Consider the following 12118-nt stretch of genomic DNA (forward strand, 5'->3'; position numbering starts at 1 on the left):
CACTGGATCAAAATCCTGGAACTCCCTCCCTAACAGCACTGTGCGAGTACCTTCACCACACAGACTGCAGCGGTTCAAGAAGGTGGCTCACCACCACCTTCTCAAGGGCAATTAGGGATGGGCAATAAATGTTGGCCTTGCCAGCGATGCCCAGATCCCATAAGCGAATTTAAAAAAATAAGGGTGACAATATTCCTATAAGGGTGTCAATGTTCCTGTAAGGGTGTCAATGTTTCTATAGGGGTGACAATGTTCCTATAAGGGTGTCAATGTTCCTATAAGGGCGTCAATGTTTCTATAGGGGTGTCAATGTTCCTATAAATTTGTCAATGTTTCTAAACGTGTGTTAATGTTCCTATAAGGGTAACAATGCTCCTAAAAGGATGTCAATGTTCCTATAAGTGTGTTAATGTTCCTATGAGAGTGTCAATGTTTGGGAAGAGTGATCATAGCATGGTAGAATTTCGAATTCAGTTTGAGGCTGACAAAGTTAGGTCTCAAACTAGTATCCTGAACTTAAATAAAGGTAATTACAAAGGTATGAAGGAAGACTTGGTTAAAGTGGACTGGGAAAATATATTACAGGGTAAGACTGTAGAAAAGCAGTGGCAAACATTTAAGGAGATATTTCATAACTCGCAGCAAAGATGTATTCCAGAGAGAGAGAAAGACTGTAAAAGAAGGATGAACCATCCGTGGCTAACTAAGGAAGTAAAGGATGGTATCAAATTGAAAACAAAAGCATACAATGTTGCGAAGAATAGTGGAAGGCCAGAGGATTGGTAAATTTTTAAAAACCAGCAAAGGACAACTAAAAAAATTTAAGAAAGAGAAGACTGCTTATGAGAGTAAGCTAGCAAGAAATATAAAAACAGACAGTAAGAGCTTCTACAGGTATATAAAAAGGAGAGTAGCTAAAGTAAACGTTGGTCCCCTAGAGGAATAGTCTGGCGAATTAATAATGGGAAACAGGGAAATGGCGGAGACTTTGAACAAATATTTTGTATCGGTCTTCACGGTAGAAGACACTAAAAGCATTAAAATAATGGATAATCAAGGGGAAATTGGGCTGGGGTGAAGGACTTAAAACAATCACTATCACTAGAGAGAAAGTACTAGGCAATCTAATGGGACTAAAGGTGGACAAGTCCCCTGGCTCCGATGGCCTGCATCCTAGAGTCTTTAAAGAGATGGCTGCTGAGATAGCGGATGCATTGGTTGTAATCTACCAAAATTTCCTGGATTCTAGAGAGGTCCCAGCGGACTGGAAAACCGCAAATGTAACACCCCTGTTTAAGAAAGGAAGGAGACAGAAACCAGGCAACTATTGACCAGTTAGCCTAACATCTGTAATTGGGAAAATGCTGGAGTCCATCATTAAGGAAGTGGTAGCGGGACATTTAGAAAATCATAATATAATCAAGCAGAGTCAGAATGGTTTTGTGAAAGGGAAATCATGTTTGACCAATAAGGGTGTCAATGTCCCTATAAGGGTCTCAATGTTCATATAAAGGTGTCAATGTTCCCATAAGTGTGTCAATATTCATATAAGGGTGTCAATCTTCCTATAAGAGTGTCAATGCTCCTATAAGGGTGACAATGTTTTTATAAGGGTAGTAATGTTCCTATAAGGGTGTCAATGTTCCTATAAGGGTGTCAATGTTCCTATAAGGGTCTCAATGTTTCTATAAGGGTCTCAATGTTTCTATAAGGGTGTCAATGTTTATATAAGGCTGACAATCTTTCTACAGTGTATAAGGGTGTCAATGTTCCTTTAAGGCTGACAATATTTCTATAAGGGTGTCAATGTTCCTTTAAGGGTGACAATGTTCCTATAAGGTTGTCAATGTTCCTATAAGGCTGGAGTGTAGTTTGCCACAGAGTGCAGCTTGGAACAGAGTGTAAAGCTGTGAGTTCGGTGAATAAGGGAGTTCGGGGAGGGAGGTGCCCCTTTCTTCATTTTCTATCTTTGTCAGCCGCCAGGAGAGCTGGAGTTAAAAAGTTGCATGAGGGGGGTCAGAGAACCAGTGGAGATCGGCTCTGTGACACCCCGCAACTGCATTTGGAGAAAAATAAAAGGTGACATCTCAGGGAAAAGAATAAGTGATTGGTTGGTGAGTATTTTGCTAACTTCTCTTATCTTTTAAAGCCCAGAAAATTTGTTAGTAATTGTAAGGTTTCATTAGTATTAGTAAATTTTACTAGCAGTAATAAATCTTATTGGGTGTAGTAGGGTTTATTAATTATGAATTAATAAAAATTAATTAATTAACGATGGCAGGGCAGGTGATGTGTTGTGACTGCAGTATGAGGGAGCTCCTGGATGCCAGTGTGATCCAGGATGAACTCATCTGCGGTAAGTGTCTGCAGCTCGAGGAGCTTCGGCTCAGAGTTGATGAGCTGGAGGCCGAGCTGCAGACACTGTGATGCATCAGAGAGGGGGAAAGTTACCTGGACACTTTATTCCAGGAGGCAGTCACTCCCCTTAGGATAGGATCTTCTGATTTGGTCAGTGGTCAGGGAGCGGAGGATGTGACTGCGAGTGAGGCAGGTATGAGGACTCAGGAGGTGGAGGAGCCTCAGCCTTTGCAATTGTCCAACAGGTTTAAGGTTCTTGTGGTCTGTATGGATGAAAGCAGTGGCTGCAGGGTGGATGAGCAAACTGATCATGGCACCGTGGTACAGCAAGCCATTCAAGCGGGGGTGGAGTCAATAGGAATGTAGTGGTAATTGGGAACAGCATAGTCAGGGGGATGGATACAGTTCTCTGCGGCCAAGAGCGAGAGTCCAGACAGCTGCATTGCCTGCCCGGTGCCAGGGTTCGGGACATCTGCTCTGGGCTGGAGAGGAACTTGCAGTGGGAAGGGGAGGAGCCAGTGGTCGTGATCCATGTAGGTACCAATGACATAGGTAGAACTAGGAAAGAGGTTCTACTGAGAGAGTATGAGCAGCTAGGGACTTAATTAAAAAGCAGAACCTCAAGGGTAATAATGTCTGCATTATTACTTGAGCCACGAGCAACTTGGTAAATAAAATTAGAGAGATGAATGCGTGGCTCAAAGACTGGTGTGGGAGAAATGGGTTTCGATGCCTGGGGCACTGGCACCAGTACTGGGGAAAGGGGGATCTGTATCGTTGGGACGGTCTTCACCTGAACCGTGCTGGGACCAATGTTCTGGCGAGTTGTATAACTAGGGTGGTAGAGAGGGCTTTAAACTAAATATTGGGGGCAAGGGATCAAATTTGGGAAGATGTGGTAATTCAAAGATTAGAGACAAGGCAATAGAGAAAGGTATTAATATGGGAAATGATAAACAGACCGTGACAGGAAGGGATAGAGAGTACAAATCTAAGAGTAAATCAACAGTTAAGGCTAGAGGTTACAAAAATAATAAAAGGACAAAACTAAAGGCTCTGCATCTCAATGCACATAGCATTCGAAGCAAAACAGAGGAACTGATAGCACAAATAGAAATAAATAAGTACGATCTGATAGCCATTACAGAAACATGGCTGCAGGATGACATAGATTGGGTCCTGAATACTGAAGGGTACAGGACATTTAGGAAGGACAGGAAGCTAGGAAAAGGTGGAGGGGGTGGCTTTGTTAATTAATGATGGTGTTAGCACAATAGAGAGGGATGACCTAAGTTCAGGAAACGAGGATGTAGAAGTGGTTTGGGTAGAGATGAGAAATGATAAAGGCAAGAAGTCACTTGTGGGAGTGTTGTACAGGCCCCCTAACAGGAACCACATGGTAGGATGGAGTATAAAGGAAGAAATAAAGGGAGCTTGTCAGAAAGGTATGGCAATAATCATGGCGGATTTTAAACATAGAAACATAGAAGATAGGAGCAGGAGTAGGCCATTCGGCCCTTCGAGCCTGCTCCGCCATTCAATGAGATCATGGCTGATCATCCAAATTCAGTACCCTGTCCCTGCCTTCTCCCCATATCCCTTGATCCCTATATCCAACTTTCTTGAATATATTTAATGAACTGGCCTCCACCGCCCTCTGTGGCAGAGAATTCCACAGGTTCACCACTCTCTGGGTGAAGAAATTCCTCCTCATTTCAGTCCTAAATATCCTACCCCTTATCCTTAGACTATGACCCCTGGTTCTGGACTCCCCGACCATCGGGAACATCCTTCCAGCATCTAGTCTGTCCAGGCCTGACAGAATTTTATAGGTTTCGATGAGATCCCCTCTCAATCTTCTAAACTCCAGTGAGTATAAGTCCAATCGACACAATCTCTCCTCATACATCATTCCTGCCATCCCAGGTATCAGCCTGGTGAATCTTCGCTGCACTCCTTCCATGGCAAGAACATCCTTCCTCAGATAAGACGACCAAAACTGCACACAATACTCAAGGTGCGGTCTCACCAAGGCCCTGTACAACTGTAGCAAGACATCCTTGTTCCTGTACTCGAACCCTCTTGCTACGAAGGCCAACATACCATTTGCCTTCGTAACCGCCTGCTGCACCTGCATGCTACATGTAGACTGGAAAAATCAGATGGCAAAAGGTAGCATAGATGAGGAGTTAATAGAATGTTTTTGTGATAGTTTCTTAGAGCAGCACATTCTGGAGCCAACCAGAGAGCAGGCTATACTAGACCTGGTATTGTGCAATGAGAAAGGATTAATTAATGACCTCTTAGTGAAGGTGCCCCTAGATAGCAGCGATCATAATATGATTGAATTTTACATTCAGTTTGAAGGAGAGAAGAGTGGGTCTCAGGCTAGTATTTTAAACTTAATTAAGGGCAATTATGAGGGCATGAAAGCAGAGCTAGCTAAAGTGAACTGGCAAATTAGGTTAAGGGATAGGTCAATAGAGTTGCAGTGGCAGACATTTAAGGGGATATTTCAGAATAAACAGAATATATACATTCCAACGAGAAAGAAAAATTCCAAGGGGAGGACCCACCATCTTTAGTTAACTAAAAAAGTTAAAGATAGTATCAAGCTTAAAGAAAAAGCATATAATTACGCAAAGATGGGTGGCAGGTCAGAAGATTGGACAGAATATTAGAAACAGTAAAGAATGACTAAAAGATTAATGAGGAGAGAAAAATTAGAGTACGAGAGAAAGCTAGCTAGAAATATAAAAACAGATAGTAAGAGTTTCTATAGATATTTTAAAAAGAAAAGTTAACAAAGTGAGCGTTGGTCCTATAAAAAGTGAGTCTGGGGAATTAATAATGGAAAATAAAGAGATGGCAGTTGAATTGAACAGGAATTTTCATCGGTCTTCACTATAGAGGATACAAGTAACGTCCCAAAAATAGCTGTAAATCAGGAAATGCAAGGGAGGGAGGGAGGAACTCAAGATAATTGTAATCACCAGGGAAGTGGTATTGAGCAAATTGTTGGAGCTGCGGGTTGACAAGTCCTCGGGTCCTGATGGATTTCATCCTAGGGTCTTAAAAGAAGTAGTGAGTGAGATAGTTGATGTGTTGGTTTTAATTTTCCAAAATTCCCTTGATTCGGGGAAGGTTCCATTAGATTGGAAAATAGCGAATGTAACTCCTTTATTCAAAAAGGGAGGGAGACAGAAAGCAGGAAACTACAGGCCAGTTAGCTTAACATCTGTCATAGGGAAGATGTTAGAAGCTATTATTAAAGATGTTATAATAGCAGGGCACTTAGAAAAGTTCAAGGTAATCAGGTAGAGTCAACATAGTTTTGTGAAAGGGAAATCATGTTAAACCAATTTATTGGAGTTCTTTGAGGAAGTAACATGTGCTGTGGATAAAGGGGAACCGGTGGATGTATTGTACTTAGATTTACAGAAGGCATTTGATAAGGTGCCACATCAAAGGTTATTGTGGAAAATAAAAACTCATGTTGTAGGGAGTAACGTATTGGCATGGATAGCAGATTGGCTAGCCAACAGGAAACAGAGAGTAGGCATAAATGGGTAATTTTCTGATTGGCAAGATGTAATGAGTGGTGTGCCACAGGGATCAGTGCTGGGGCCTCAACTTTTTACAATTTATATAAATGACTTGGATGAAGGGACCAAAGGTATGGTTGCTAAATTTGCTGATGACACAAAGATAGATAGGAAAGTACATTGTGAAGAGGATGTAAGGAGGCTACAAAGGGATATAGATAGGTTAAGTGAGTGGGCAAAGATCTGGCAAATGGAGTATAATGTGGGAAAATGTGAAATTGTCCATTTTGGCAGGAAGAATAGAAAAGAAGCATATTATCTAAATGGTGAGAGATTGCAGAGATCTGAGATGCAGATGGATCTGGGTGTCCTAGTGCATGAATCGCAAAAGGTTACTATGCAGGTACAACAAGTAATTAGGAAAGCTAATAGAATGTTGTCGTTTATTGTGAGGGGAGGTTATGCTTCAGTTATACAGGGCATTGGTGAGACCACATCTGGAGTACTGTGTATAGTATTGGTCTCCTTCTTTAAGGAAGGATGTAAATGCATTGGAAGCATTTCAGAGAAGGTTTACTAGACTGATACCTGGAATGGGCGGGTTGTCTTATGAGGAAAGGTTGGACAGGCTAGACATGTATCCGCTGGAGTTTACAAGAGTAAGAGGTGACTTGATTGAAACATATAAGATCCTGAGGAGTCTTGACAGGGTGGATGTGAAGAAAATGTTTCCTCTTGTGGGAGAATCTAGAACTAGGGGTCACTGTTTAAAAATAAGGGGTCCCCCATTTAAGACAGAGATGAGGAGAATTTTTTTCTCACAGAGGGTCATGAGCCTTTGGAACTCTCTTCCTCAGAGGGCAGTAGAAGCAGAGTCTTTGAATATTTTTAAGGCACAGGTAGATAGATTCTTGGTAAGCAAGGGGGTGAAAGGTTATCGGGGGTAGGCGGGAATGTGGAGTAATCAGATCAGCCATGATCTTATTGAATAGCGGAGCAGGCTCGAGGGGCCGAGTGGCCTACTCCTGCTCCTATTCCGTATGTTCCTATAAGGGTGTCATTGTTCCTATAAGGGTGTCAATGTTTCTATAAGTGTGTCGATATTCCTATAAGGGTGTCAATGTTCCTATAAGGGTGACAATGTTTCTATAAAGGTGTCAATGTTCCTATAAGAGTGATAATCTTCCTATAAGTGTGTCAATGTTCCATTAAGTGTGTCAATGTTCCTATAAGGGTGTCAATGTTGCTATCAGGGTGTCAATGTTGCTATAAGGGTGACAATGTTCCTATAAGGGTGTCAATGTTTCTATAAAGGTGTCAATGTTCCTATAAGGGTGACAATGTTCCTATAAGGGTGACAATGTTGCTATAGGGGTGTCAATGTTCCTGTAAGAGTGTCAATGTTTCTGTAAGGGTGCCAATGTTCCTATAAGGGTGTCAATGTTCAAAACAAGGGATTTGAATGAAAGGCAGGTAAATGGAGTTGAAGTACAGATCAGCTCTGATCTAACTGAATGGTGAAGCATGTTTGAGGGGTTGAATGGCCCACTTGTGTTCCTGCTGAGGGAGTGCTGCCTTGCTGAGAAGGACAGAGGAGTTCTCCCTGGTGTCCTGGCTAATATTTATCCCTAACATCACAAACACATTATCTGGCCATTTATCTCATTGCTATTTGTGGTACCTTGCTGTGTGCAAATAGGCTGTTGTGTTTCCCTACATGCCAACAGTGCCTACACTTCAAAAGTACTTCATTGGCTGTGAAGCTCTTTGGGACCTCCTGAGGTTGTTAAAGGCAGCTAGATGAATGTGAGTCTTTTCTTTCATCTCCAAGCAGCTGGAACGTTTTCACAGTTGTTGTCAGACTGCAATGAAAAGCACCAGGGAAAGGGAAGGATTCTGGATACGTGCACATCATTTTACTCCTTGTATTTCTGCATCCTGCCCTGAGTAAGTTGGCCTCGCTTCACATTCTTTCAGCTCCTCTAGTTTCCCCCCTGTCCTCTTGTACCATGGTACCATTGCACGGGCAATGGCTTCACACTGGCGCCCGGCACGAGTGCTCATTCTTTGTGTTTGAGTTTGTCATTACCTACTCACCGGCCACACACACAGGCACCTTCCAGTAGGCGTCAACAGACAGTGAATCAAGAGGAGGAGTACCCCCACCCATGCCTGATTACACCATCCTCCGCCGAGGGTAGCGAACTGAGCATGCCCACAATGATGGCAATGATCCTCCACGAGAGCAAGACCGAATCCTCACCCTGGCCGGGGCCTTCAAAGGCACGTGTGACTTTTCAAAAGTGTAACAACAACGACAAAACAAGAGTAAAGTTACCTCAATTTCTCTCAACAGTTCTGATTGTCCGCAAGTTTCTAAATCTTCCAGAGCCTGAGACCAAAAATTCTCTTCTTGGTCTTGGTCGGGTCCGTTGTGGTTGCTAAGGTATCTGTTTAACGTACGAACCAAAGTGTCAGTATCTTCAACTCTACGCCCTCAGCACCATGGGGCATGGGGCAAAGGTCACGATTCTCTTACTGTTTGAACTGAACTGGGAGAGAGGAGGCAGTGGGTGGGTGGGTGGATGGAAAGATTGGCGGGGGGAGGGAGAACTGTATTTCTGCCAGCCTTCTCATTTAGACACATGAAGAAGAGAATCATCAAAGGGAGGGGAAGGGGAGGGTTGGGGAACATAGTTCCAGTGGTCTCAGGATTCTGGATACAGGCACATGCAATACGGGCAAAGGTGAGACCCAGGCTTCCGGCAAGGAGGGAGCCGTTTGGGAAACAAACAAGAAAAGCCAAGAGTTCAGTAAAAAATAAAAAGACATCATGAGGAAATACTCTGGGTTTTGGTTTGGTTTGAACTGGTGAAACACAGAAGCAGCGAGAGAGTATGCAGGATGTGGGGGGGGGGGGCGGGGGGGAGAGCCGGGAGCCTCCCAGACGGTTAGTTAAGAAGGCTGATGGGAAAAGAGCTCAGAGCTGAGACACAGACAACCTGAGAAGAGAAAAAGAACAAAGACAGTGTAACAGACAACAGGGTGAAGGGAGGGGGAAACAATGAGGACAGTAAGAAACTGAGCTATCATGTTCACACACGCACGCACAGAGGTGAGGAGCAACGTACTCTACAAGCTGTGTGGTCAGCGTGGAGAGCCATTCAAGAGGGGCCGGGGAGTTCAAGCAATGCGGCGGGTGGGGAGATAAGCCTTGCTGTGTCAATACTAGTCCCAATTGTCCTCTTTCATTTTTGAAGAGAGAGGCACATAGTTTTCCCTCTAAGCTTTAGAATTCTCCAGTACTCTGGATTTGTGATGATTTTGACCTTTCTCCCTCCTCAATGCTATAAAGCCTCTTTGCTTCCCTCCTTCCCTCCTCCACCTTCCTTCTTGTCAGCCCTTGGCTCAGGAGATGTGAACCAGCCAATCGGTTTTCTTTTTTTTCAGTGACCTGAGATATACGGAAATTTCAAAAATGGAAATCAGACACAAAATTCTGCAATGTTTTTTTAAAGACCGAAATCTGTGTGCTCTCTCTTGCCCCCACCACCCCGCCACTTTGCTTTAGATTCTCATGATATCAACGTTAGTTGCTAATGTTTTTAGATAACGCTTCCACCAGCAGGAAACCACAGTTCCAGCCCCCACCACCTCCCACTTCATCTGCACCCTCTTCTTGTCCTGGGTCCAGTGGAACCTCAGCCCTTATTCCCGCCACCTCCCCTCCACCCGCCCCCCCACCCCCAACCCGTGTGCAACGACCCAACCAAAGGCACAGGAGGTGGGACCTGCTCCTATGCCTCTTCTGACCCCACTGGACCAGATGTGTCCTTTCCCTCAGTGAGACCTTCAGCCATGGAGATCAGCAGGTTCCCAGATTCCATCCCACGACCTATACTGATCGGCTGGCAGTAAGAGGGCATGACAACCGGTATCAGCGCCCCACCCCCACCCGAGGCTGCGGGGGGGGGGGGGAGAAATCAGCAATGTAAGGACAGGAGCGGGCTGTGAAGCCTTCTGTGGCCAGGCAGCCTGACCACTCCCTCCCTGCCTTGTGGGGGAAAGATCTGGCGTCCTCCGGCACCTTCTTTAATCATAGGATTTAAGATTAAGGATTCAGAGGCTTTGAGCCCACTGGTCTATGAAACAGCAGATTGTTGTTGATCATCACAAGCCACCACCCAGATTCAAAGCACTGAAATGGATCGTCAGTTTGAATATTAAGGGAATCCAGGGATATGGGGATAGTGGGTGATGGTGGAGTTGAGGTCAAAAATCAGCCATGAACTTACTGAATGGCCTACTCTTGCTCCTATTTCTTATGTTCTTATGTTCAAGGCTCAACATGACCAATATCCACTACTGTGTGTCATGGCCATCAGGAGAAGAGAGGAGGAAATTGGCAGCAAATTTTTTACGGTATGAGATCTTGTCAAGGGAAGGAAGAAGGGAGACTCACCTTCCAACTCTCCCTCTTGTGGGGAAAAATCACCTGATTAGCTCGCATATAAAATGCCATTGCGAGATCACAGATGGGGCGCTATATATGGTCCCCTGCTCCCACGACTCATAATATTGTACTGGCTCATTTTCACCTAAAACTTAACTGTGACTTAGGACCAAGTGCCTAATCCCAAAAACGCACTCTCCCGCAGGGCCTGATGGAATGACTGGATGGTGTGAGGGAGCTGCATATCATTTGAAGAATGAGGAAGACCATACAAGGTAGGTAAATACTTTGTTAGTAAGCATCGTCCACACATTGTGGGAGTAAACCAAAGTAGCGCAAATTCAGGATCGTTACGAGGAGCCGTTTTAGCAGCTGTGGGGCAGACGTGTTCTTCTGTGCTACAGTCAAATGTGGACAGTAAAGCTTTGTGAATATGTGAGCATTACTTCATGTGGCATTCTAGCACATACTATCAATTGGTTTCTGATTGAGAGGTGCCCAGGAAGCAGGCTGAAGAATGGGCATCTCTTAATCGGGGCTAATCTTTCCCCTGTAAGGCAGCAGCAGTTCAGGATGCACTCTACTATCCAATCAGGCAGCCACCGTTTGGCCAATAATTTGCCTTGGGTCAGTGAACCGCAGAAACAAGTAACTGTGGAAACTTCTAGAAAATGCTTCATGTCATAAGATATGGGTTAGATTTCCATCTGTACCGCCTGAGCGTGAAGCATCTTCTAGAGCAGAACACGCCCATAATGGAGTGTGCCTGACTCTCCTTCCACTTATATTGAATGGACGGAGGATCGGATGGACTCTGCTAGTGACACCCAATCCTCCAACAGCTCTGCCCAGATGCTGCAGAACAAACATTTCCCCCTTGGTAAGTATGAGCTAGTCTACGCGAGAAATAATTAATACAACGCCTCTTTCCAAGTGGTGCAGTGGTGGATTAAATGGGGCGGGGGGGAACAAACATTTCTAGGATGCAACGAAAAAATGAAGACACTTTTGGTGGGAAATGTGGGTGAAGAATGGAGGTCATATCAGTCTGGAGATTGGATGGTTTATTTGCCTTAGATAGGCAGGTTTCAATCCCTGTTTCCTCCATTATCCCCTAAACACCGCCAGTGGTACAAACAATACAAGGAAAGGTTATCTGAGTAACTCCTTGCTGGTTTCTTTGTATGAATCCTGGGTACAGAGGACAGCCTCAACCTGAGGAACTATCAATGCCACATCCATACATCAATGGAAAGCAGACATTTTGTGGTTCTGTCTAATCGCATTGTCCAAATGGTCCGAGACCGTACCGCCACCTTGAATGTTCCCTTTTCGAATGACTGGTTCAATAGCCTGCTGTCTAGTACTGGGCAGAATCCTCCACCAGACATCCAGAATTGGGGGTTTGTGTTCTCCTCTGCAATCCTGCCCAGAATCGGGCGAGACGGCAGCAGAGAATAAGGGTAAATTCGGGCGGCGAGGCCTCCAGCCACCTTGCTACCGTACCTGCACTTCCTTCAATGCTGGAACCGTCAGAACCACTCCTGCCCTGCCTGCTGCATGAAGGTGGCAGAGTATGGCCTGTCAATTGTAAACAGGTGGTATATATCCATTGGGTGTTAATTGTATTCAGGTGGTGGGTATTAATGGGGACTCTCTTGTCTTCATATATATGGGAGCAGGCTCAGGAAAGGGAAGAGCTTATTTTGGGGTTGCACGGTATGTGTGTCTCTGTAAATAAAGGTGAGTAAGCGACTGAAGA

The 12118-nt window shown here is 44.5% G+C and overlaps 1 protein-coding gene across 1 annotated transcript in view; it reads right to left on the reverse strand.

Moving 5' to 3' along the window:
* Positions 1 to 12118, reverse strand: part of grip2b (glutamate receptor interacting protein 2b) — a 445227-nt gene that overhangs the window by 99345 nt on the left and 333764 nt on the right. Inside the window, exon 21 of the mRNA XM_086001324.1 lies at positions 8242 to 8353. Coding sequence (XP_085857450.1) covers positions 8242 to 8353 — 112 coding nt within the window. The remainder of the gene's footprint in view (positions 1 to 8241; positions 8354 to 12118) is intronic.

Source organism: Somniosus microcephalus, chromosome 11 (genome assembly GCF_052327205.1).
Source record: "Somniosus microcephalus isolate GS21.2 chromosome 11, FLI_Smic_1.0, whole genome shotgun sequence".
NCBI lineage: Eukaryota > Metazoa > Chordata > Chondrichthyes > Squaliformes > Somniosidae > Somniosus > Somniosus microcephalus.